Source organism: Populus euphratica, unplaced genomic scaffold, assembly GCF_000495115.2.
Source record: "Populus euphratica unplaced genomic scaffold, PopEup_1.0 scaffold54.1, whole genome shotgun sequence".
Classification (NCBI taxonomy): Eukaryota; Viridiplantae; Streptophyta; class Magnoliopsida; order Malpighiales; family Salicaceae; genus Populus; species Populus euphratica.
The window spans coordinates 194,628-221,000 of NW_011499910.1; the positions used below are offsets into that span (position 1 = coordinate 194,628).

Consider the following 26,373-nt stretch of genomic DNA (forward strand, 5'->3'; position numbering starts at 1 on the left):
GGGGAGGGGGAGGGAGGCTGGCAACAAAAGGCAATCTGTTGAGAAAGCTGGCAAAAAAAATCAAGCAACCATCCCTTAGTGGTGATGAGCAAGCTTGCAACAGGGTAGAGACACCATTGACTTGGTAAAACCTAGATTCTTTGACCACAAATGAGCAACAACAATTCTATTTGGTTTTCAGAACTGAAAAGCATGAGAACTGCAACTCAAGGAGCTCATAGATGAGCAAACAGAACATTCTAAACCCTAAAGTCAATGTAAGGCCAATGCACACCTTCATGGTATTGTTGAATTAGCAACCTTGATCTGATTTTCAGTTGAGGTAAATTAGATTTAGCTTCATTAAAACTGGCTATTATTTTATGAGTCAACTTTAAATTTTATTGGGTATGGACTAAATTTTGTTCAGTGAAATATTAAATCCACGTATCAATATCTTAAAGTTCCAATGCTCTTTTCATTCATAAACTCAGAATAGTTATAAGTTAGTTTAGGAGTTAAATTCTTAGTTTTCAATAAGGAACCAAATCCTTGCAAAACGCTAAGAACAATTCAAAACTCTAGATGCAGATGTTTGCAATCACTTTTAAATATAAAAGAGATCAATTTTACATAAGTTTCAGAAACTTCTAGCTTTATTTTGGATTGTCTGACAAGTGTGTCACTCAGTTTATTTTGCAAGCAATCAAGTTTCAGATAAATTTGTTACTTCATGAAGCCCTCTTCAGTTTTCCTTAAAAACCCCAGTCATCAAATCTCATCAATTAGCCTAATATACAGAAGAAAAACCCCAACGATACTGTTTACAATACAGCACCCATAATGGCCATAAACCTTGAACTTTATCCTGCAATTGATACCAAAGCTTTTACCTCTTGTAGAAGGAAAACCTGATTAAAACCTGATTCCAGTAACAAGAACAGGTGATTCCACCAACGTATCACATAAAGGTTACTAACATATCCTCATAGCTGCCTCTATAATGCATCCTAATGATGCTGTTTACGACAGCCTCCACCATGCTGCTGTCCTGCTAATTTCTTATGTAGTCCTTCCTTGTGTTTCCACCCCACTAATTCATATTCAATGAAAATGACAAAATTGAAGTAGAAAGTGCATATGGAGACTTTCTTGCACAGTACCAAAGCAAACATATGATTGAACCAAATTAGTCTCTCTTTTTTACCCCAAGGTCAAAAAATAATAAGAATTCATATGCGGCAGAAAAGAATGGAAATAATAGTAAATATATACCCTAATTTAATGCACATATATATATAAGGGAATAGGATCTAATGATTTGATATGTTTTGGACTATCCAAATCATTGATATTCCGGTAATATGCAAGTAATATTGTGGATATAGGTTGTGGTAGACCAAAAAACGAAAAGCATTGATTGAAGTGGTAAAAAATAATTTAGAACCACTGTAGCTCACAATGAATTGGTCCCAAATACAATTGATGGAGAAAAATGATCCATGTCACTGCTCTCATCTATTTTGATCCTGAGATTTAGTTTGAAAAAATGTTATTTTCCTAACAAGCCCTCCTAATAGACTCTCCTACATTCTCGATGGGACATATGACAAATATATTGAAAATCACAAAATGTTAGTTCATCTGACTGTAGGAAAGTCTGCTATGAGAGTTTGTTATGAAAAACTGACAATAAGTTTAAATTTCAGAAACATAATTTATATAATAGTAGAAAACTTAAAGAGAAACAGCCCAACTACTTTTCTAACTTTTCAATATCCCTCTGAGTCTTGCATGACTCTTTTACATGATGACTTGAAGTACCTTGTAAAAGTCATCACACAAAAACTTTTCTTATCCCCTTCACCAAACTTCACAAAAATATTTATAGAACCAGTCAAGGTGTCCATATCATCCAAATCAACAGAAACTTGAAATCACCCTTCATATCATCCAAATCAACAGAAACTTGAAGTCACCCTTTGATATAAAATATATATAAAAAAAAAAAAAACACAGCCGGAATTGGTTTTCCATGATAACATTTTACTTATAGATAAAGATCTCCGGTTACAACTCCATAATCCTTCACTAATTTATTTTTTCTTCTTTTTTAATACTCGCATTCACTTTCTAAGAAAGTCAACCAAATCCAAATGGATCACTTCCCCTACTATTCACTCGATCCAATGCCTTCAAATTCCTTAATTGCATGTAAAACAAACATCAAAACTTTTTTTACATGAATAACAGTCTATTTCTTTTAATCAATTCAATTTCAGTCCCTTCTTTGTTCAGTACAAATATATAATCACAGAATATCATCAAAAGGTATACATGAAATATATAATCACATAATATCATCAAAAGGTATACAATATTGCAACCAAAATAATAGTTCAATATTATGAATTAGAAAAAAAAACGCACCAGAAGGAGAAGGAGAAGAGGAATTGGAGTTATCATTGCCATTCTTCTTAGCCATAGCTTTGACGCTCAAAGAATGATACCCAAAAGAAGAAACTTCACGCTTCAAAACCCTAACGTCCAAAAACCTGACTTTCCCAAAACTGAATGATTTCTCTCGAATTGAATGATTTCTCAAACAAAGAGGGCTTCCAGTTGTGTTCTTCACATGAACTGCCCACAGATCCATCATTCTATCACAAAGGGTGCAGCAATCACAATCGGATTCTCCCGGAAAACGAAATGAGCGTGCAAGAGTGTGTTTTTATTTTCTCGGGAAAATTGAGCAGCTCTCTACTTTAAAACGATGATGACGAGTAAGAGAAGAAGATGGGTGCCTAACGGATAGAGTAGGAAGAAAATAATAATAAAATACAAATGATTGTAGTGACTTCTAAATTAATTCCATATCAATCTGAACTCTTACATATCTACCACCCTATTTTCTCCAGATTTCTACTTTGGTCCTTGATTATTTTTTTCATGCATTTCACTCCTATGATATAAACAAAAATAAATTAAATCCTTTCCCATTTACAACAAATAAATAAAAAGAAAAGGAGATATGAGCAGACCATTTCCAATAAGAATCATCAATTTCTCACGAAGCCACTACGACAACGTTTAAGATATATTTGTGAAAGCTCTAGACTGGTTTGGACCAGATTAAAAGATTGAGGAGTGATCTGTAAAAAGTATTCGAATAAATCAAAACAGAACTGAACGACAGCAGAGCAGCTCGGATACTTCAGTGTAGGAGAATATGCCTTTCTAGCCAGCTCTAGTTGTGTGGAGATCCGAGGCGCTGGCGGGTAAGCTAGACACTCCACGCTTTTAACTGTCCACGTCAGACGGGTTTTCTTGCTCTACTGGGGCTATGCTGCTGGCTCAAAGGGTGTAATTTAAAAAAGAAATCTAAATTCAAATATGAAAATCTACCAAGAAAAAATAATTTCATCAATGCTGGTAAACCTGATGCAATGTCAAGATCACCTGTGGGAATGGCAATTTAATCCAAAAATAATATATATTAATTTGACCTCACATCGGGAAGAATTTTTTAGACTCGTTGTAATATATAAAAATAGAATATTTTAATATTAATATAAGCACCTATAAATAATATTTAATATTTAATATTCATATATATAATTTGAATATATATATTTTATTTTTAATTTTTATTTTTATTTTTTATTAATTAATAAATAATATTAGATGATAAACATTTATTAGATAAACAAAACCCAAAAAATAATTTATAAACATCTAAATATTTTATTTGATAAATAATAAATAAAATATAAATATCAAAAAATTCAGCCATCCATTAACATCTCTAATCACTTGTCTTGATTTATAACTAGATGATGCATGGTCTGCACATAAGTTAATTCAAAATAATATTATTTTTTTTTAATTTAAAAATATCCATATTAAATTAAGTTTTAACTAATCAACCAAATTACCTAATTATAAATTTACCTGTTTCATTAATAAATTAACAAACCAAGTCAACTCCCACCTTTTTAATTTAAAACAATCTAATAACAACATCGAGAAGTCACTAGGTTCATCCAGGGATGGATTGAAAATCAATGGATAGGAGGAAATAAAATAGAGCAATCTTAAAATAAAATAAAAAAAAGTTACAAAAATATGTTATAAAAGCACTAAACGAAATCTTTTCTCTAACGTAAGAGCAGACCAACACGATGGCTCTATAAGGGTTTAAGCAGAAAATTAAAATGTGATTTTCTTACACTCAGAAGAGACAAGATTACATCCATGCATGACGCATATCAGCATATTTATCTCAAAGGGAATCGTTGCCTGTAAACTTCATTGGTCCATCGCCAGTATATGGAGCTTTTAAATTCTTGATTAATCCAGCAATTGATTCATTGTTGCGGTTGTACTGGTTGTACTGGTCGACGGAGTCCGGGAATCTGCAAAAAATTATTACGTGTTTAAAGCCTATGCCGGGGAGTTCGGATTATATAATGACGGAAGAAATTGAAACATACCACGATCCCGTGAGGCCCTATACGGTTACGGGATATAAAATTAATTATCAGGGTCGCAAATTCATCAGGTACGTCTTCCTGCAAGAATTTTGGATGCATCAATTGTAATAATTGCAAAACGAAGAGAATGGAAGGAATGCAGAAAAATGCAGTGTGAACTTATGATAGCCAATGTGGACCTGTATAGCATGCCCAGTATGTCTGACAACAACCATTTGGAACTTCCCTTGCATTTGCCCAATTGTAAGAGATCTGATGCACAAGCAAGAAAGCAAAACGAGATACGAGAAATGCTCATCAGTACTTTAAAAATTCTCAACAAATTAATGCAACAAGAAACTTGCATGCTTTTGCAACGATGGATAATGTAATCCTAACCAATCTCTAGAACAATTAGGATTCTAGGAAACGAGATGGATGAATGAATTTGTACTGCTGTTTGAGTAGGATTAACGTTCATGGCAATTAAAGAAAACCGTCTTCTTCCATCACCACTCGTTCATCCCTTTTCTGCTAAAGAAAACTTAACAAGCAAATATAGGGTTAAAACCATTAAAATAGAGCCTCAATTACTTCTCAGCTTTTCCTATTGAAGCACCTCTCTTTATTATAACTTCATGTTTCATACAGTTCACGTCCATTGAATTTATGGTTGCCAAAAGCAAGATGAACTATTTTCCCAATGAATCATCCCTACAACTGTCATCATCTGTTAACTAAAGAGAAGTCACCAAACAAGTGATGTAATTTAAAAATATTATCTAAGTTTTCCACTAACATTCCCAATATACTAAATATCCGCTAGGACCATTTGTAATTCATATCACCTTTTCAATGCTTCACATGTGGAAGTCGATTGACAGTAGAGAGCTGCATTATATAATAGGCATTCCATACACTAACCAAATTTCATTATTAATTTCAAATATGAAATTATGAGCAGAAAAGGGTTTTTGAAATGAATTAACAGTGGCATCACGGAATGTGTTAGTTCTAAGGACGGGAGTTAGTTTAAAAGTGAGGGTGTGGATGCTCCATTAATCCCAAAAAAAGAAACAGAAAGATGGCACAACAAAAGGTAGTGAAATTAATAGATCAATAAAATGTAAAAATTCCATCATGTTTAGCAACATTATTGGATCCCAGTTATAGAGAATTTGAAGCAGGCTTTGAGTTAAACCTGTCCAGTCTGTCTGTTCCTGCTAAAAGCAAGAGCTTGGGAACGGGACATGATAGAAATTTATCTGAAAGGCCTTCATACCTGAAAGATATGTAAAGCAACCAATCAATTTTATATTTGAAGCAGATGTACTTCAAGCCATATCCTTTATTAGCTGTGCTGTGCTTTTGTGGGAACTACATTATCACCAAATCTGGACAAGATGAAAGGAAAATAAATAAAAGATACTAAACATCAGATCTTGGTGTGTTTGTGTGTGCGTGTACAAGTCCCAGTATCTATGAAGAGTCAATCTTAGGAGCAAGTAATGTATTATCAACTCAGAAAAGGTTTTCTTTAGGATAAAGAATTCACATGAGGAAACATTGCATCCATGCAAAAGACATTCAAACCTATATCTAAGAAGTACACAGTGAAGACTTTGGTTTCATTTACAGGTGTTCCAACTTTTGTACAATTCACATCACAACACGTTTATTTATGTGGATTTCAATTACAAATTAACTCATACCATCCTCTCCAATATTGTTCTGTTTCCTCCAGACGGGTTCTATAAACATAACTGCAGAACAAAATCATCAATGTGCTGGTCAGTTGAGAAAATAGTACAAGCAAATTTGACATTAAAAAAAGCAGCTGCTAATATATAGTTTACAAGATCTAAAAATACAATAAAAAATCATTGAAATTCTCAAAGATTACATGACCTTTCTATTTACTTACAGTAGTGGAAGTACTCACCATTTCTTTGAATCATTGTACTTCAATGTGGTTGGCACAGATACACGAGCAGAATCGATGTTTCTTAATGAACCTCCCCTGACACTCCATTCTATCTGTACATAGTAATCTTTTCCAGTTAATTAGGACTTCAAAGGACCACCAAAAGGCATAGCATGAGAAACAATCAAAAGAGTAGAATGGATTTTAAGGACACCATCCTCTGTAAAACCAAAACAAAAGAATTTTCACTGCCATTGAATATAATTCCCTGAAAGTCCATAGTGCAGAACACCACAAACAGGATTAAAACATTGTACCCATGATAGTTGCTTGTAAAAATAGGAGACTCCCCACCAAAATTCCAGAGAAAGCCACAAGCCCTTCTCCCAAAACACACAATATGATCGTCTATTGTCTTTAAAGCACAAAGACAAATCGTTATGTTGATTGAGAAATGCTCCAGTTATATTAAAGCTAAAGAGGAAACGCAAACCCACACAAAATTGCATCACTTGAATAAGGCACCATAATTATGAGCCACTGACTAGAAGGACCCGCAAGAAGATTGCAAGACCAAGCATGAACTCAGTATTTACATCCATGTATGAGTCCTTTGGACACTAGCACTAATAGAATTCTTATGTTTAGATACTTTGAGAATTCTAGAAAAAGAATTTTGGATTGGGTGTTAAAAAGAGCAGTCCATGAGCCGGTCCCCAGTTGTTTCTGGTAAAGAGAAGTTCATGAGCAGGCCCCCAGTTGTTTCTGGTCTAGCTCTAGCCTGTAAACAAGATATTTCAACTTATATCTATATTAAAAACTATATTTGAAGTTCATGCACAAAGTCTTAGTCTGTCTTGCTGAATCTTCTCATTTTATCTCCCTTTCTTTGTCTCTTCTCTTGAAGTCCCATGAGGCATGTATTGCAACAGGAAAAACACGATTTCTTCTAGTGCTTGACAGAACTTGAAACATTTAACTAGCAAAGTAAACACGTATCTAAAAGGCTTAATCCTAATAACACAACGAATATCTTCAATCTTCTTGTCTGTCATCAACATCATATCATCTATAAAACCATAGCTTTTGTTTTCGCTTGGCCACTGATACTAGTAAATTTGAAACTAGAATATAGACATGAACATCAGACAAGGATCAACCACTACTATGCCAAAATAACAAATTTCATCATCTAATAAGAGGAATTATGGAGTAAACATCCCCAAGTGAAGATACTTTTAATAGAAGCAGATGAAATTTGCCACTTTTTCTGATCCTTCCATCTCTTTATAAGCTAAAGTCCTTTAGCTAAAAAAATTTTCAAAGACCATCTTCAAAGAATCAGGATGTGCAGAGAACTAACAGATGGGAAGGATTGGGATCACCTAGGAATTTCACATACCGCTTTTTCCATGCTAGAAAAATGCTGCATCCTACTTGATAAAAGTTTCTGCATGTGAGCCAATGAAGCCATAGCTGTTCCCTGAAATTTCATGACATTATTCAAATAAAGTTACAAAAGAACATTAAAAAAAAAATTCTGACCAGGCTACTACAGAAAAAGCAAACCTCCACGACATCAACAACAACCAGTCCAGCCAAGCTAGGTAATGCTTTTTTTGCAGCAACATGCACAGCAACTGAACCACCCATGCTGTTTGACAGTAAAATGAGCTCAACAACAAACAATAGCAAAGATAGAGGGAAAAGAGTCAAAAGAAAAATTTGAAACGAGTGTTATGGTGTTTCCTTTGCCTCTTATTAATGAATCAGGAACAACAAGATACGAAGATTGTATCATCAGCAATTATCAGAGAATTGGCTCATCTAAGGAATCTGTCAAAGTTAAAAATCACTACAGCTTCGACTGTAGAAGTTGGGGCCAGGCAACAAAGACAGGATCGACTGTTGGTTAGTGATTGTGGAGATGGTAACACTTTTTTATGTTTTTCATTACCAGTTATGCAGTACCATAATAACTAACTACACAAAATGAATTATTACAAGCTACTAACTTGCCGAAAGAGCACAACCTGTGGCCAACAAGCACAATTGCAGGAGGAGAATCTCCATACATTGCCTTCAATACAGCTAACACATCATTACACATAGTCTGCAAATTCAAATTCAAAAACACACGTATAGATATCAACCTGCTGTGTTATAATGTCATAAAACCCAACAACTAGCATACATGACTATTGAAACAATCACTTTCCCATGGATTGAAAAACAATAAAATCACCAATACCTCGACAGATAGATCAAGCTCATTTTCGGTCGATGTCTTTCCATGTCCTCTCAAGTCCATCGCAACCACCCGAGCTTTCTCCTTAATTTTACTTGTTGAGAGTGCAAATGAAAGCCTACCAAAGAAATCACACAATCTATATTCACCAGGACCCCAAATTCTAACTTATTTTTAACAAATGAAATCTATAATTCAACGATCCAAGCACTTTTAAACAAACATTTTCATGCAAAAACCGAAACTCATGCTGCCGGTATTACAGAACAATTAGCAGAAAAACAAATAAATAAATAAAACATACCCAGAATAACCGCCTCCGTGTAAACAAAAAACAACCGGGCCCTCTGTCCCTGCCATGTATACATGAAATACCTATATTCATAAACAACATTAGAAAATTTCAAAACACAATTTTAAAAAAAAATGTTGTCATCAAAGACAAAGCTAACATCATCGGAGCCCGGAATGCAGACATCTTCCTCCTTGTCAAAGAATTCTGTCCACTCTAAAGGAACATACTTTTTTAAAGAACTCCTACAAGAATATTTAAATCAAATTAGTTAATTAATTGATGACAATCGACTTCTCTTTGGATAAATCAACATTAATTCACAAGGCTTGATCACGGAAATGGAATCCGGAACTGACTTTGTAGGAGGGCGAGTCGGGACGGAAGAAAAGGCAGAGACTGGTCGATTCATTTGATTTTCTTGCTGCTGCTGTTCGTCTTCTATGTCTAGGGTTTCTTCAGGTAGTGAAGTGAGATTTGAAGATTCCATTTCTCTCCTTTTTTTCACCTCTGTTTTGCTGAAACTGTGATCATAAGCAACCGGTTTTGAATAAAAAAGAAAGGGTAAATCTTTATTTGCCCCCTAATGTTTATGTGGTGTATCAATTTTATTCAAAACTCTTATTTTCTATCAATTAGCTCCCTCAACATTTATCATAGTCTTTTGTCCATTTCTGTTTCCATCATCAATTGAAATAAAAATAAATGATAAAAAAGAAAGATATATTCTCGAGTTATAATTGTAATTTTGAATTTTCTTGTTTTTACTTATAAATCTTTTTAAAAAATTGATTAGCAGTAATATTATAACTTATTTTAAAAAAAATTATTCAAGCGTAATCGTTAATTTCACTAATACTAATAGTCATAAACTACATGTTGTAAGTCATGTTTTACAAAACTTTTAGATGTAAAAATATAATTTGAGGCAAGCAAGCTGAATTAAGATATTTTTTATATAAAAAATAATATATTAATATGATTATATTATGGCTTATTTATTTACATGGTGATAATGGTACGGTGAAATATATAATTAAAATTTATTATAGTTTATTTATTTATACAGTGATAATAGTGTGGTGAAATATATAATTAAAATTTAAAAAACATAAAAAAGCAATGCTTGTAAACTTAAAATATATTTTGAAACATAGATAAATATATTATTAGATGATAGTAGATGGTGTTGATAAAAAAAAAAATTGTTGAATAATCAGGAATGACTCATAAATGGCATTAATGAAAGGTTTTTCTTCTCTTAATGATTGTTGTTTATTATTATTGTTTTTTTAAATTTAATTTTCAAAAAAAAATTTGTTTGTGTTGAGATAATTCATGAACATTGAAGAAGATTTAAAATTTATGGTATTTTCCGTTGTTAATATGGACAGAAAATAGACAAGGGGCAAAATGAAACTGCAATGAAAATGATTCAAGCTAAAATTTGAGGGTGAGATTAGACATCTTATAAATCTCATGGGGGCAAAATAAAATTTATCCAAAAAATAAAATATTCTGAAGACAGGAGAGTCTAGGCCTGAAACGCAGGCGAGCTTGGAGTTTGGATCGGGTGGAAGAGAGTTTTGAATATCCTCCCAGGCTTTGCTAGATAAACACGGTTTCAGCTGGGTAGGCCCTTTTGGCTGCTTTAGGTAATGCGGCCGAAAGCCTTTTTATTTTAGCTCTTTTACAAAAATGATTTTATTATTATCACAATCAATTCTTTTATAATATAATTTTATAAGTTCAATATCTTTATATTTTATAAAATAGCATTTAAAAAATTTGATGGTATTTAAATATAATAAAAATAAGATTAAATATTTTTACGCTAAAATATAAATATTTTAATGGCATTAATTTGAGTATAATCAAAAATTGATGAATTTGTAATATTTTTGCACTTAGAATAGTTCAAAAATTGATGAATTTGTAATATTTTTTCACTTAGAATAGCTCTTGTATCGTATAAGTTTGGGTTCTCTTACAAATTTTACAGTCAAACAAGCTATATAAATGTTTTTTTAGGATAAAAAATTAATTGTTTATAACTATTACAATCTTATTGACTAATTCAAATTGATCAAGTTAATTAATTAACTGATTCTTGCATAATTTTTAGGTATTCATGACAGATGAACAAGAAGTCAACCTATTTATTTGGTGAAGCTAAATAGTCGATGAATTCATACATAATTCTAGATTTATTGGTTTTAATCTAAATGAATTCTTATAATTGTCTATGTTTTTTTGTCAATCATTTTAAATATATGCATAGTGAAGTATGTATAATCCTTTTTAGACTTCTTCATGAAATCTTTCATGCTTGTTAATATGATGTTAGTATAAACTTGTTTAAAACTTATTATCAAACAAACATGGTATTAGTCCAATTCTCGTATTATTGTTATCATCAAAATATATATAAATATATACATATGTGACTTGAAGGTCAATAGAAGGACGAAACATGACAAATATTAAATTAAAAAATAATTTTAAAAAATATTTGAGTTAATCTAGTTAAACTGTTAAATCTACATTTAAAGTAATAGGATCAAAATAAACAATTAGAAAAAAAATTGAAAAAAATCATGAAGTTCAATACCAAAAAACTTCAATCTTAAAGGATGACACCAAAAAAAAAAATATAACTAATCTAATATTGAAGGATAATTTTTTTAAAAAAATTTAATTAAATTTTTTTTCAAAGTAAATTCAACAAAGAACAACATATAAAAAAAATCGAGATAACCTGAGTTATTTTTCAAATTTGTAAAAAAATCTATAGAGAGCAAATAAATAAAACTAATATAACACAATCTTCAATTAAATAAATGCTGAATAATAAAACTAAAAAAATTATGAGTTTTTTTAAAAAAAACAAAGTAAATCTGAGCAAACCTCTTAAATCTGAATTAATCTTAAATATTCATAACCCGTAAAATTCTAAACTCGAATTTAATAAAGAAGTTCAACCCATAACCAATTTAATAATAAAATAAAAAAATCAATTTAAAAAAAATTATCAAAGTAAAAAAAATAATAAAAAATAATGATCAAATTTGACTAAAAAAACTTAAGGAGGATGAAATTATTAAAAAAATTAATTTTAAAAATTATATCAAATAAAATAAATAACAATAAAAAATGACAATCAAATTTCAAAGATTAAAAATTAAAAGGGAATGAAATTGAAATACAATTTTAATTTTATAAATTATTTTAAATAAAATAAATAATAAAAAAAATAAATTTAAAAAAATAACAAATTAAAAGTTTGCTTTGAAGTTTTTAAGAGATAGAAAGAAAAAAAAAATCATTATCAAATCAGAGTATCATTTGTCATACGTGCAGTTCTATCACAAAAAAAACTAAGATAATTTAAACGATATTGTAGGAGAAATCATCAATATTTCCAAAACTCCTAAAAGGAATTCAAGTTCTAAAAATAAAAAATATTTACAAAAATAATGTACACACAAACTTTTATATATAGGGAACTTGACCTCAAAAGAAACACATCGCTCTCCATATTTGTTTATATCAAAGATTTAGGATGTAAATGAGATTGTATTTTGATAGTATTTTTTTAAAAAAATAATTTTTTTATTTTAAAATAATATGTTTTTTATATTTTTAAATTATTTTGATATATTAATGTAAAAAATGATTTTTTAAAAATAAAAAAAATATTAATTTAATATATTTTAAAATAAAAAAACAATTTAAAAAACAATAATCCCTACATTCCAACACGCTAACACTACGATGTTGATGCTCAACTTTCTTCTTTGGCCGGTGAAGTCCCTTGTCTACGAAGTTAAGGGCCACCAGCGTGGGATCTCAATCTTAAGGAATTGTTAAGCGTTTCCGACATGACGACGGGACAACTGAACCACCTGTCGAGGACTTCCATGAACGAAGGAATTAGACATTGATTCTTTTCTTTTTTATTTTTCTTTTTATTTTTTTACAGCAACCTCAACAGATAATTACCATTGTTCATTAAGATAGTTTTTTTGATTAAAGGAAATATTTTTTTTTTTTATGTTTGTTTATGTTCGGTCGCAAGGATCACTTTCAACCACTGAAAGTTGTCGGTGGTGATAAATTAATTATTTTTTTAATATAAAAAATAATATTAAATATGACAAGAAAAACTATGTAAAAACTCACACGAGCCTGATGGCGACTTCCATGAGGTACAAACAATAATATGCATCGGAGGTACAAACAATAATATGCATCGGTGGACATTGCTTTCAAGTCAGATGAGTATAATTATGATTACCGCATGGCTATACTTCGTTCGTAACTCATACAGTGATAGCTTTTGTTTTTTGTTTTTTTTTTCCCCACTCAATCATTAATTTTTTTATTTTATTAGTTGAATTATTTCTCTGTTTTTTTTTTTACTTGATCTCACGTGAAATTATGTTTTGAGTTTGAGTTTTGTAAGAATTGGAAAGCATGTTTTTTATTTATAAAAATATATTATTTATTTATTTTATATATAAAAATATATTTCATAACAGTGTTAACAAAACATGTATTTTTAAAATTATAACTATTTTTTTAAAAAAATAACATTGTTTTTGTTTGTTTTATATACAAAAAGTATATCTTATAATAATTTTAATCAAATATGTATTTTTTTTAATATATATTTTTTAAAATATTTTTTAAAATTTATTTTTTTAAACTATAACCCAGTAACTTCTAACAAATGAATTTTATAAGCTTTACAAGATTTGAGCTTCCCAGTTGATGGATGTATTCTTTATGCATTTTCGGGTTCATCATGGCTCTCGTTTTCATTTAATTTATTGTTTATTTGCATTCAATCTGAGTATAATTTCTTGATGAATTTATAATATTTTTGCATTTAGAATAATTTTTATATCATAAAAATTTGAATTTTTTTTAAAATTTTATAATTAGACAAGTTATATAAATAAATTTTTAATAAAAACTAGTTGTTTATAACTGTTACAATCTCATTAATAGCTGAAACAATTAATTAATTTAAATTGATCAAGTCAATTAATCGACTGATTCTTATATAATTTTTGGGTATTTATCACAAATGAATAAAAAATCAACTAATTTATTTGGTAAAGCTAAATGATAATGAGATTATGTATAATTTCAGATTTATTAGTTTTGATGCAAGTAAATTCTTAAAACTATCCATCTTTTCATCGATTTTTTTAAATATATGCACAATAAAGTATGTGTATTCCTTCTTAGACTTTCTCATGAAATCTTTCATGTTTGTTAATACAATGTTAATATATATACCTGTTTAAAACTTATTATCAATCAAACATGTTATTAGTCTAATTTTCATATTATTGTTATTATTAAAATATATATAAATACATAAATATGTGACTTAAAGGTAAATAAAAGGATGAAATATGACAAATATTAAATTAAAAAATAATCTTAACAAAATTTGAGCCAACTAAGGGTTAAACTGTTCAACATATGGTCAAAGTAATGAGATCAAAATAAATGATTAGAAAGAAAACTAAAGAAAATCATGAAGTTTAATACCGAAAAACTTCAACCTTGAAAGACGACACTAAAAATTTTTATAACTAATTTAATATTGAATGATAAAATTTTTAAAAAATAAATTAATTTTTTTTCAAAGTAAATTCAACAAAGAACAACACATAAAAAGAACCGAGATAACCCGAGTTATTTTTAAAATTTATAAAAAAATATATAGAAAGCAAATAAATAAAACTAATACAGCACAATCTCCAATTAAATAAATATTAAATAATGAAACTAAAAAAAAACTGTGAGTTTTTGAAAAGGTAATAATGAAACTAAAAAAAAACTGTGAGTTTGTGAGTTTTTGAAAAGGTAAAAAAACAAATCAAATCCAATTAAATTTTTTAAATCTAGATTAATCTTAAATACCCATAACCCGTGAAATTTTAGACTTAAATTTAATAAAGAAGATCAATCCACAATCAATTTAATGTTAAATGATAAAATAAAAAAAATTAATTTTTAAAAATTACCAAAGTAAAAAAATAACAATAAAAAAATAAGGATAAAATTTAACTGGAAAAAAAACTTAAAAAGGATGAAATCATTAAAAAAATTATTTTTAAAAATTATATCAAATAAAACAAATAACAATAAAAAATGACAATCAAATTTGAAAGATTAAAAATTAAAAAGGAATGAAATTGAAAAATAATTTTTATTTTATAAATTATTTTAAATAAAATAAATAATAACAAAATAGAATTTAAAAAAATAACAAATTAAAAATTTTCTTTAAAGTTTGAAAGAGATAAAAAAAAAAGAAACAATTTAAACGATTTTGTTGATTTCTAGTTCTCAAAAACAAAACACACACACACACTAACACTGCAATGATGATGCTCATACATGCAGTTCTATCCCCATATTTGTTTATATAAAAGATTTAAGATGTGATTCACGTTGTATTTTTGAAAAAAATTAAAATTTTATTTTAAAATAATATATTTTTTATATTTTAAAATTATTTTAATATATTAATGTCAAAAATAATTTTTAAAATATAAAAATATTATTATAATATATTTTAAAATAAAAAAAAATTAAAAAATAATAATTACGAAACACACTAACACTGCAATGATGATGCTCAACTTTCTTCTTTGGCCAGTGAAATCCCTTATCTATTCGGGTCTGTGTTGTCTTGCATCTATTTCTGTGTTTGCAGTGTGAAAAACGCAATTAAATGCTTGATAATATACCAAACTGCGTTTTATATTATGAAATTCAAAAAAATTAAGGTTAAAATATAATTTTCGTAAATTAGTTTTTATATATTTTTAAAATATTAATTTTAAAAATTAAAAAGATTTTAAAAAATTATTTAATATATTTCCAATTTTTTTTTATTTTATAAAATACATTCCCATCTAATATCGATCACGCTCTCATTTCTCCGAGGGCAATGTCAATTCCCTTGACTATGCCATAAATCATCAACATCTTTGATGGCAGAATTTCAACCTTTCATCTCTGTCTTACGTGTTATTTTTGGTTTTTTCTAGAAAATACTTTAAAAATAATTTCAAAAATTGAAAAGCAAACATCATGCATGACAGGGACTAGAAAGCTACGTATCCTTGAGATGTCGATGTCAAATAACCTTATTATTTCTGTTGGATTTTTTTAACACAGGTGGACGAGTCATCATTGTTCTCTTTTCTTTTATTATTACTAATATTATCACCCACCCAACCCTCCTTAATTAAACATATTTTTTAAAATTTAATTTAATTATATTTACTTGATAACAAAGGAATTTTATTAACGAATTAATGGATATACAAAATACAAATAGTGAGTTTAGCAAAAAAAAAAATAGATATAAAAATTCAATACTACAAAAATCCATAAAAAGAAAAATTAACATACAAAACCAACAAGCATATAAATTTTAGACATAAACTATTATTTTTTTTTAACATAAAAAAAGTATATAGACATTGTTAATGTTTTTTATAGTAAAAAAAATTAAATTTAATAATAAAATTAAAAAAATTTACAACTTAACTTCTTACCTAATTCAAGTTTAAAATTAAATTATGTATAAGTTATTTTAATATGATCTAATTGATTTAACTAATTTAAATGAAACTCAACTAATCATTAAACAATTTATATATAAAATTAATATAAAAAATCGCTTAACCAATTTTTTTATTTTAAAATTAAATTAAATTATGAAAAAACTGTCTTGAAATGATTCAGGGACATGGAAGGTATACGATAACCTATTAGATTTTTTAAAAAAAAGTCAATGATAATACCAAGAAGGAAAAAATAATAATAAATAAAATAGGAAAAAGAGCTTCATAATTGAGTATGAATAGTTAAAGCACATGATGTATTCCAAGGTTTTTTTCAATTGAATTAAGTAATTTTAATATATTTTTTTTATGAACCTTCTCCTTTTCTTTCTATGCATAAATTGTTCGTGTGAATCTTTTCCAAACGGCTCCCCAGATCAAACAAAACGCACACGCACACATATATATTTGTATTTTAGATCAACGAAAGCTCACATCTCAACCACCTTCTCCATCATCTTTCTTCTACCATTTATCTCTCCCACCCAAGGAACTGATCAAGAGAGAGTCTCTAATAACAATACAGACACTCTGCAACTCTACGTGCCATAGCAGCCCTGCAGGTGTACATTCCCAGGTCAGTCTTCTCAACATGTAAACGCCTCTGGCCTTGATGCACGTCCTGTTATCATAATATTACAACGTTTCAATACTTGTATTATTGTGGCTCCGGTGGTTGCCATATCCGGCCGTTTGCCGTTCAGGGAGCCCTGTTTATGCTCTCTTACAATATGCAGTGTATAAATTCTGAACAGCTCTTCCTTGTGCATAAAAGTCTTGGGTTTGTGATTCTCTCTTAATGATGCTCAGAAATTTGATACATAGCATCCGTTTAATGCTGTTGGTTTTTACTCTTCCCGTCCCCCTAATCGTAGTTGCTGGAACCGTGTTAAATTTTGATTTTTTTAAATTATTATTTATTTTACTGTTTTTAAATTGTTTTGATGGAATAATATTAAAAATAATTTTTTAAAAATAAAAATATATTATTTTTATATATTTTTAATCAAGAAACATTTTTAACCACAATTACTACCAACCACAATTTCAAATGGACCATTTACAATTAAAATGTGGTTAATTTTAATGGTTGTAGTTAAAGTTACAAAATTCAACTATAAAGATTAGTTTTTTTTTTTTAACTTTTTTTAACTTTTTTGATGGGCTTCGTGCACAAATCTCAACCTCAACTACAAAACAATGAGGTGTTTGGAATAATAATAAAAATTATTTCTTTAAATGTTTTTATTTAAAAATATATTAAAATAATAATAAAATTTAAAATTTTATAAAATTATAATTGCACCGCTATTTCAAACCCAAGCTATGTCATCTTGAAATTATAGTATTAAGACAAGCAAGTTAAACTTGACCCAAAATTATAATTATGAGTTTACTGAGTTATCCTATGCTTTATACTCTAACGAGTCAATCTAAAATTTTACTTTTTTTTTTTGAATAATATTATTTTAATTTATTTTGTAAATATTTTTAAAATAATGTTGTTGTTTAGACATAAAAAAAATACATTAGTTGTCTTAATTAGTTTAAATGAAAATAACTGTGATAAACATGTTATAAAAGTTTTAGTTAGAAAAATTTACACTTTTTTTAAATTTTTTATTTAAATCCATATTCCTTGACCTCCCAAGTGATATCTACTCACCCCACCACTGGGTCATTTTGCTTAGAGACGGATATTAGGATGGGAAGACAGTAATTTTTCTTTAAAAAAGTTTTGAATTTCTTTTTTTGTTTTTGAAATGTTTTTATATATTAATATCAAAAATAAAAAATATTATTTTAACATATTTTTAAATAAAAAATATCTGCTAATAAAAACTGATTAATTTTTTTTATACGTATGTATAGTTGAAGCATTTTCTATATGTATAAAAAATGATTAGATTTTTCTATATGCAGAGTTTTTAATTAAAGAATATATGCAAACATGTTTAATTAAAAAGAAAAAGAAAAAAAATAAAAATAAAAATAAAAATGTCTTGTAATTTTAAAATGAATTTTTATTTTTTAAAATAGAAAGCACAGAGATGCACTCCCTCTTTTATCTCGAGTGTCTACGTCTTTTCAATTCTAAAACAATAATCAAAACATTAACATTACCTAACGAACATGAGGCGGACATGGTGAATGTGTATTTTTCAAACTTGCTCAATTATCATCCCTAGTAGTGAGGACTTAAGATGGATTAGGTGCCAAGGAACAGGCATGGCGTTTAGTTTGTTTCAAAGATTAGGTTTGCTTCGGGTTTTCAGTTGCGTGGCCAGTAATCCATAGCATCAGAGGAAAAAACATCAAAACTGGAAGATACAAATTTTGCTGGAAATATATTTCAAGATAATAGAGTTTGTGTGTGTTCTTGTCATGGTTCTCTAGTCTCAGATGGAGATCAAGCATGTGCATTGACCCAGTGAAAGATACTTATACTTATAAATCTTATGTATTCTTCCATTAGTAATTAAATGCAAATGCATCCTGTCAAAGGACAACTTAACAAGGGATCTTTGAACTCAACATTGTATTCTTAAATTCTTGTTTATTTAGATATCCATATTCCATTAATCCTGAGGCAAGATGGAGAATGGTCTCGCAGCAGCTGAAGGTGAAGAGAAGCTTTTTCCCGATACCCATGCACAGAAGGTATGCTTTTGCTTTGCAAAAGGTTTTGAGTGGTGATAGCTAACCCTATATGCTGGTATTATACATGTTTTTACTCATATGTGATGTTAGTTTTTTTCCCTACTGTTTATCATTAGGTCGATCCGGGAAAACCTGCTTCACTGACATGGAAAAGGCAATTGAACAGCAATGGAAAAATCCCTGTGGAGTTCGGTCTTAGTTTCCGGGAAATATCACATATGGTATGCTTGCAACTTTTTTGCTGAAGCTCCTTGTCTTTCTACTTGAAAAACTATATATAGATTGTCTTTTGACATGATAAGTGAAGAACCAAGATAAGCTTTGTTGGCTTCTATGAAGTTTTCAAGTTTACAAGTAAAATTTATGATGGTTATTGGAGCTTGGATTGATTGAGTAGAAATTGGAGTCATCCCCAGCTAAAAAAGACAGTGGAACATGTGAAATTACTGGAGACAAGTGCATAACTTCATTATTCTAACTAGTAATTATGAAATCTCATATGATTCTTGCTTTTTGAAAGTTACCAATCGGCCTGCGACTGTGGCGTTACGTCAAGCAAGAAGCAGCAAAAGGAAGAGTAATGCTTCTCTCTCAATATATATATATCAAGACGTCTCTATTTCCGTTATCTTTTACAGATAAAGATGACCTTTCCTTTGTATATTTCAGACTGCAATATTTGATTTTTCCAAGAAGCACATTCTTACAAGTGATCATGGGATCCCTTTAGGTGGTATCGGGTAGGTTTTAATCTCTTACTCGCAACATCGCTTGCTTTGCATATTTCTGATATTCAGTGTCTTTTGTTTTGATTAACATTATTTCAGAGAAAGATTATAGACAGTCTCTGATGTAATAATATCAAAGAATCTGCACTGATGTGAGTACGACCATGGCATTCGAAAGCATCAGGCTATCTAATTAAGGAAACGTATTTCAGTGCAGGAAGCATTGGAAGAAGCTATAGAGGCGAGTTTCAACACTTCAGGCTGTTCCCTGGAATATGTGAAGAAGGCCCAGTTTTGGCAAATCAATTTTCTGTAAGTTTACTTCTCATCTTTTGATACCTTTTGCTTTGTCAATTTTCCGCAAGGATGAGTTTCTTGTCAATCATATTTTGCTAAAATGGTTGCTGTTATCTTTCACCAATTGTGGCAAACTTTAAATAAAAACTTGGCAACCTTAAAACCATTACTAAGTAGTGTTTGCCTTTTAAATCTAACAATGCAGTTGCTTTCGAATTCATAGGCATAGCTGCTTTGATTCCTGTTTCTGAAGTGAAGTTTGTGCTGCACAACCTCCTTGCAAACTATTGAAATAGCTAAATGCCTCTCACTTCATGCAGGCTTTTGTTTCCCGTCCGAATGGTGAAAAGTTTTCCTCTGTATTATGCTCTAGGACATCAGACATACCCAAGTAGGCCACCATTATGATTTCATTTGCTGTTTTTAATATTTTTTAAATCACCTATCGTGAGTACTCACGCAACAAAATTATATTGACTCAAGAACTGTGTTGTGCAGAGAAAGCACAGGTTCAGGCATTGAATCTTGGGATTGGAATCTGAATGGCCAGAAGTGTACATATCATGCTCTTTTTCCCAGGGCTTGGACAATCTATGACGGTAATAGCTTCAGTAACATTTTGGACAATCAAATACTGAGACTGGGAGTTGCAATACCATTGTTCATTCATTATATGTTTACTCACTCGTACAAAAACAGGTGCACCTGACCCAGAACTTACTATTGTTTCTCGACAAATTTCACCTTTCATTCCCCACAACTATAAGGAGAGCAGTTTCCCCGTATCAGTTTTTACTTTCACGGTAGGAAAGGGCGCGTAAGAAACTCCATTTTGTCATAGTCAGCTGCCTTCAAATTGTTTTAACCTAACGTGATTCACTCGCTTGTTTCAGCTATCTAATCATGGAAAAACTTCAGCTGATGTCACCTTAATGTTTACATGGGCAGTAAGTTCAGAATGTTGCATTGTGCACCGTGTTTTTATTGTCAAAACATGGTTAACTCGACAAATTAATCTTCTTCTAACATATCCTAATCAAAAGTTTCCTGTTTTTGACTGTTCCAGAATTCTGTGGGTGGGGTCTCTGGACTTTCTGGTCATCATTTCAACTCAAAGATGATGTAAGGATACATTTATTTACCGGAAATGTGGATGCTGTTCTTTTATTTTGTAACCTAAAATGCGTGCTAATTTGTTTTAAGAATTTAATAATTTAGTTCAATCATGACCTCCTACCAGGACAAAAGATGGAGTTCATGCAGTCACATTACACCACAAGTGAGTCCCTTTCACTTATTTATATGCATTTGATTTGATAGCTGAGCCTTGTATATCTAATGGGAGTGTAATTCCTTCAGAATGACAAATAGACAGCCTCCGGTAACCTTTGCCATTGCAGCACAGGAGACGGCTGATGTTCACGTTTCTGAATGTCCTTGCTTCCTGATATCCGGAGATTCCCAGGATGTCAGTGTCACAGCAAAAGATATGTGGGATGTAATTAAAAAGGTTTGGTTTTTCCCATTCGTTGCTTCTCGATGAAAAAAGAAAGTAATTTGTTGCCTTCTTGTTGTTGAAATATTTCTCTATTTTTTTCATTTCAACGCAAGGTTTTCTTATCAGGTTAATATGAAGCCAACAACAGTACTGTTTATATCATTTCATTCTTCCTTGACTTCTTAACTGTAAAATATAAACCGCCTTCTGTTTCAGGAAATCAAATTTTGTATGGACTGATATTCATTTTTACTAGTCCATTACTTGGAAATTTTCTGAAGATATTTACCCTTGACTTTATTTCTTGCAGAACGGGGCATTTGATCAGATTGGTTGTAATAAAACTTCACCTTCAGAGCCAGGATCATCTACCGGAGCAGCCATAGCAGCCTCTGTGACCGTTCCTTCTGGCTCTATTCGCTCCGTCACATTTTCGTTATCATGGGACATCCCAGAAATAAGATTTAGTGAAAGAAGTTACAACAGGTGGGACTGCCTTAGTTGTCTATAACTAGTATTATGCACACACCTCTTTAGCATGAAGTAATATGGTTTTGTAATTTGTACTAATAAAACATCTCAATAGCAGGCGTTATACAAAATTCTATGGCACACTAGGAGATGCAGCTGCCAACATTGCACGTGATGCTATTCTTGGTAATGGTTATACCATCCACCTATGAAATAGCCAAGTCTTGGAAATGTCCATGCTTTGCCACTAATTAGCTGGAGATTCTTACTTCGGATAACATCTCGAATATCTACTGAGAATAATAATAATATTTTTTTGCGTTCTGAAAAAGTTTGAAAAGTTCATGGAATGCAAAATTTTTCTCTGCTAGTTGAGCTGCAAATAGATGTGTATCTTTCTTGACATGACATTAGGAACCAGAACGTCATTCTTACAACTTTCTTGATAATTTTGATACTGCCTTAAGTTTCTTATCAATGTCGAGATGTGAATCTTATCTTGAAATTTCGTCAGGGAAATTTGATGTGTAGTCACAAAAATGAAAATAGCAATAGTTTGTTGAAAATGCAGGTAGATGGAGCCAAAATACACATTTAATAAAGTACTTTCTTCTTCCTATTTTTGAAAACAGAGCATGCTAACTGGGAATCCCAGATAGAAGCATGGCAAAGACCTATTCTTGAAGACAAAAGGGTTCCTGAATGGTGAGTTGGGGAAGTTCCTGCTAGAAAGTAGGGCATTCTAGATCTTCCATGTAGTTCAAAAGATATTGAACCAGAGAATTTTTTCCTAGGTACCCTATCACTCTCTTCAATGAGCTCTATTATCTCAATGCAGGAGGGACAATTTGGACAGGTACTCATGGGTTTGAGCTTAATTTACAAAAGCAAAAATCTGATTTGTTGATCAATGAAAATGACCTATGTTACTTTCTGCAGATGAATCACCTCCAATGCAAAATTTAACAGCTGTTAGAGAAAGAAGATTTTCTCTTGAAAGGTCAAGTTCAGGTTACAAGAATGTAAACGGTATTGCTCATAAGACTGACACGGCTATTGAAATTCTGGAAAGGATGGCATCTACGTATGAACAATTGCATAATCCGGTATCATCAAATTCCGTTTTTGGAGCAAATTTGCTTCAGAATGGAGAAGAAAATATCGGCCAGCTCCTTTATCTTGAAGGAACTGAATACCTAATGTGGAATACCTATGATGTTCATTTCTATGCATCTTTTGCACTTGTAATGCTATTTCCAAAACTTGAACTCAATCTCCAAAGAGACTTCGCAGCTGCAGTACTGATGCATGATCCTAGTAGGATGCAAATTATGAGTGATGGGAAGTGGGTTCCACGAAAGGTTCTTGGTGCTGTTCCTCATGATATTGGGCTTAATGACCCCTGGTTTGAAATAAACGCGTATAACCTTTTCAGTACAGCTAGGTGGAAGGACTTGAACTGTAAATTTGTTCTCCAGGTGTACAGGGATGTGGTTGCTACTGGTGATAAAGATTTTGCTCGAGCTGTTTGGCCTTCAGTATATGTTGCGATGGCTTATATGGATCAATTTGACAAGGATGGAGATGGAATGATTGAAAATGAGGGGACGCCTGATCAAACCTATGACACATGGTCTGTTACTGGTGTAAGTGCATACTGTGGTGGCCTTTGGGTGGCAGCACTCCAGGCTACCTCAGCCATGGCACATGAAGTTGGTGATGATGGATCTGCTAATTATTTCTGGATCAGGTATCAAAAGGCAAAAACTGTTTATGGCAAGTTATGGAATGGTTCCTACTTCAACTACGACAGCAGTGGTAATAAGTCTATACAAGCTGATCAATTGGCTGGGCAATGGTGAGCACAAATCATCGAGCTTCTACTTTGTGCATAAAAAATTCAAAGTAGTTGATAGCATATTAGGGAAACTGACTTATATTAACTGGAAAGGCCAACTGTTCATATATAACTAAGATTTTAATGTCTTCTTGCTGTACTATCTCCATATCCTCTACATGCTTTATGGCTAATTGCTTTCTTCACTTTACCTTGTCAGCAAATTATACAATCTCTCTTTTGTTTTTTCTTCTTGTGATATTTTACAAGCAGTGGGGTATCTTTTGGCAGCATATTGCCCAATCTAGTTCACTCTCTTCTGCGTCAGCATTACCAGGGTTCCATCTCAGTCTGCTTAGCTAGCTATTCTGTCTTTTATTTCCTTAGCTTTGCTGTTATTCAATTAATAACGTTCACATTTGGTCTATAAGCTATCCTGCGTGCTTACACTTTATGCTATTATTGAGTTGATCGTTATCACGCATAAGGGGTCTTAGAATTTACATTTACCGAAACTTCCTTGCCTGTTTTATGATTTCTCTTGTTTGGTACTTAGCAAAAGTATGGGGAAATACTATTCTGGTTCTCCTTCTGATCTTGCATTTTAATCCTGAACACGTACGCAAAACATGCAAATTGAAAATAATTGACAAGAATGTGAAGTGACATGTAATCAAACTAGTATCGCTTTCTAAGCATCGCAAGAGCGTCAAAGTCTGGATTTTTTCAATGAAGTTCTGTGACCTGAGCTACAATCAGAAATGATATGAGGTTAATGGTGTGTAACTATGAAGTGGCACACAATCTTGTTTCACTGGACCATTTACGTAACTAATGCTTGGTTATGTCACAGGTATGCTAGAGCGTGTGGCCTTTCACCGGTCGTCGATGGGGACAAAGCCAGGAAGGCATTGGAGAAGATTTACGAGTTCAATGTCTTGAAGGTGAAAGGAGGAACGCGTGGGGCTGTGAACGGGATGCTACCAGATGGAAAAGTTGATCTGACGGCAATGCAAACAAAAGAAATATGGCCTGGTGTTACTTACGCTCTTTCTGCTTCTATGATTCAAGAGGGAATGGAGGAAATGGCTTTTCAGACTGCAGGTGGTATCTATAAAGCAGCATGGTCCGAAGAAGGTCTTGGGTAAGTTTTCCTCTTTATACCATTTTCCTTAACTTTTCAACGTAGATGAGACAGCATTTTTACTTATCAAAGAGCTCTTGCCTTCTTGGAACATTCATCTCCAGAAACAACTGCGCAGGTGTGTTTGCTATTGAGTCCAAGCCATAAATCGAGTTTATTGTATATTCATAGAATGCACATTGCTTAGCCGGTTCGGAACTAGACAAGTCCTTCCACATTTTAGGAGCCATTTAAAACAAAAGATTTTTACGGAAATGAAGTGATCTTTTCTAGTTGCTTACAATCTGATGTAACCTATAGATTCGTCAGGTAATATCTAGCATACGCACTACACCTAACTATTTTTTGGTCACAAGGAAGAAGTTCGAGCTCGAGACCTTTAGACCTCTTGAATGGCAAGAGGAAACTGAAGCCAGTTGAGTCATAGCTTGCCGGCACACCACACATAACTATACATGATCACATCTTTAATTGAGTTGACTCGCTCTATCTAGATTTTCTTTTAGTTGCTACCCTTCCAAATATGGTGTTTTGGTGTTATAATCCTTACACTAACATTCATTTTCTTTCCAGATACTTTGGTCACAGTTGTTGTTTTTGGTTACAGTTATTCATTTCAGATTCCAGAAAGTTGGGACATCAACGATCAATATCGGTCTCTTTGCTACATGCGACCTTTAGCCATATGGGCAATGCAGTGGGCCTTATCAAAACCTAAGGACTTTAAAGAAGAGATGCACCATGAAGGGATCGAGGATGAGTCCTATCTTAAGCAACATGCAGGATTTTCCAAAGTAGCTCACCTTCTTAGGTTGCCGGAAGAGGAGGCACCAAAAAGCTTCTTTCAGGCTGTTTATGAGTTTACTTGCAAGAGAATGCTATTTTAACTTAAACTAAATCAGTCTTCATATTCTTCATGAGATGTTTAATCACACCCTAGTTAAGTGTATATGTGTATCTTGGAAGATGATGTAACTGACAGCTTCTCAATCCATAAACACACTTATTAAATAATTCTCGGTTACATAGGCCCTGTTCATTCACCACCATATAAGTGTTCTTCACCAACGAAATTATTGAATTTTTTTCCCCTAAAATTACTATCATTAATTTTCGAGAGGAAAGTGATAATGGTTCAAAATTCAATATGCTACTGTTATTTGA

The 26,373-nt window shown here is 31.2% G+C and overlaps 3 protein-coding genes and 2 long non-coding RNA genes across 9 annotated transcripts in view; 2 read left to right on the forward strand and 3 right to left on the reverse strand.

Moving 5' to 3' along the window:
* The window catches only part of LOC105133824 (uncharacterized), a 5,142-nt gene extending 2,244 nt beyond the window's left edge, over positions 1-2,898 (reverse strand). The window contains exon 1 of the mRNA XM_011037945.1: positions 2,410-2,898. Coding sequence (XP_011036247.1) covers positions 2,410-2,638 — 229 coding nt within the window. The 5' untranslated portion in view covers positions 2,639-2,898. The remainder of the gene's footprint in view (positions 1-2,409) is intronic.
* Positions 1,271-2,012, reverse strand: LOC105133823 (uncharacterized). Its single transcript, XR_843872.1, has 2 exons — positions 1,959-2,012; positions 1,271-1,921 (listed from the first exon to the last, which is right to left on the reverse strand). It is a non-coding gene; the product is annotated as an uncharacterized LOC105133823 (long non-coding RNA).
* LOC105133822 (uncharacterized) lies at positions 2,226-2,394 on the forward strand. Its single transcript, XR_843871.1, has 2 exons — positions 2,226-2,310; positions 2,350-2,394. It is a non-coding gene; the product is annotated as an uncharacterized LOC105133822 (long non-coding RNA).
* A 1,150-nt stretch (positions 2,899-4,048) lies between the features above and the next one.
* LOC105133825 (esterase/lipase/thioesterase family protein) lies at positions 4,049-9,451 on the reverse strand. The gene is made up of 13 exons (XM_011037946.1): positions 9,275-9,451; positions 9,076-9,160; positions 8,928-8,998; positions 8,627-8,741; positions 8,409-8,488; positions 7,945-8,029; positions 7,778-7,858; positions 6,394-6,488; positions 6,164-6,214; positions 5,653-5,733; positions 4,652-4,724; positions 4,473-4,550; positions 4,049-4,394 (listed from the first exon to the last, which is right to left on the reverse strand). The coding sequence occupies exons 1-13, from the start codon at positions 9,403-9,405 to the stop codon at positions 4,347-4,349; spliced, it is 1,074 nt and encodes a 357-aa protein (XP_011036248.1). The 5' UTR covers positions 9,406-9,451; the 3' UTR covers positions 4,049-4,346.
* Positions 9,452-16,970: 7,519 nt separating this feature from the next.
* Positions 16,971-26,285, forward strand: LOC105133826 (non-lysosomal glucosylceramidase). 5 transcript variants are annotated; one of them, XM_011037951.1, is made up of 21 exons: positions 16,971-17,150; positions 19,139-19,234; positions 19,351-19,455; positions 19,755-19,811; positions 19,904-19,974; positions 20,175-20,274; positions 20,580-20,650; positions 20,758-20,858; positions 20,959-21,062; positions 21,153-21,206; positions 21,326-21,381; positions 21,500-21,538; positions 21,619-21,769; positions 22,068-22,243; positions 22,347-22,414; positions 22,861-22,933; positions 23,023-23,084; positions 23,168-24,086; positions 24,919-25,209; positions 25,328-25,377; positions 25,421-25,775. In XM_011037951.1, exons 2-20 carry the CDS (start codon positions 19,169-19,171, stop codon positions 25,341-25,343), a joined length of 2,580 nt encoding a protein of 859 aa, XP_011036253.1. In that variant the 5' UTR covers positions 16,971-17,150; positions 19,139-19,168; the 3' UTR covers positions 25,344-25,377; positions 25,421-25,775. The 5 variants fall into 5 exon arrangements, with proteins under 5 accessions (XP_011036253.1, XP_011036252.1, XP_011036250.1 ...); XM_011037948.1 differs by lacking the exons at positions 25,328-25,377; positions 25,421-25,775 and adding exons at positions 25,817-26,139; positions 26,202-26,285 and having other exon boundaries at positions 16,974-17,150; XM_011037950.1 differs by having other exon boundaries at positions 25,328-25,775.
* The last annotated feature ends 88 nt before the right edge of the window (positions 26,286-26,373 follow it).

Bases quoted from the DNA above. Each gene is read 5' to 3' on its own strand.
- LOC105133825 (XM_011037946.1), bottom strand. From the start codon at position 9,405: ATGGAATCTTCAAATCTCACTTCACTACCTGAAGAAACCCTAGACATA. The intron at 9,161-9,274 runs GTCAGTTCCGGA...ATATTCTTGTAG, and splicing joins CCGACTCGCCCTCCTACAAA to GAGTTCTTTAAAAAAGTATG. The intron at 4,551-4,651 runs GTCCACATTGGC...AAATTCTTGCAG, and splicing joins ATACTGGGCATGCTATACAG to GAAGACGTACCTGATGAATT.
- LOC105133826 (XM_011037948.1), top strand. From the start codon at position 19,169: ATGGAGAATGGTCTCGCAGCAGCTGAAGGTGAAGAGAAGCTTTTTCCC. The intron at 19,812-19,903 runs GTAATGCTTCTC...TGTATATTTCAG, and splicing joins AAGAAGCAGCAAAAGGAAGA to ACTGCAATATTTGATTTTTC. The intron at 19,975-20,174 runs GTAGGTTTTAAT...AACGTATTTCAG, and splicing joins ATCCCTTTAGGTGGTATCGG to TGCAGGAAGCATTGGAAGAA.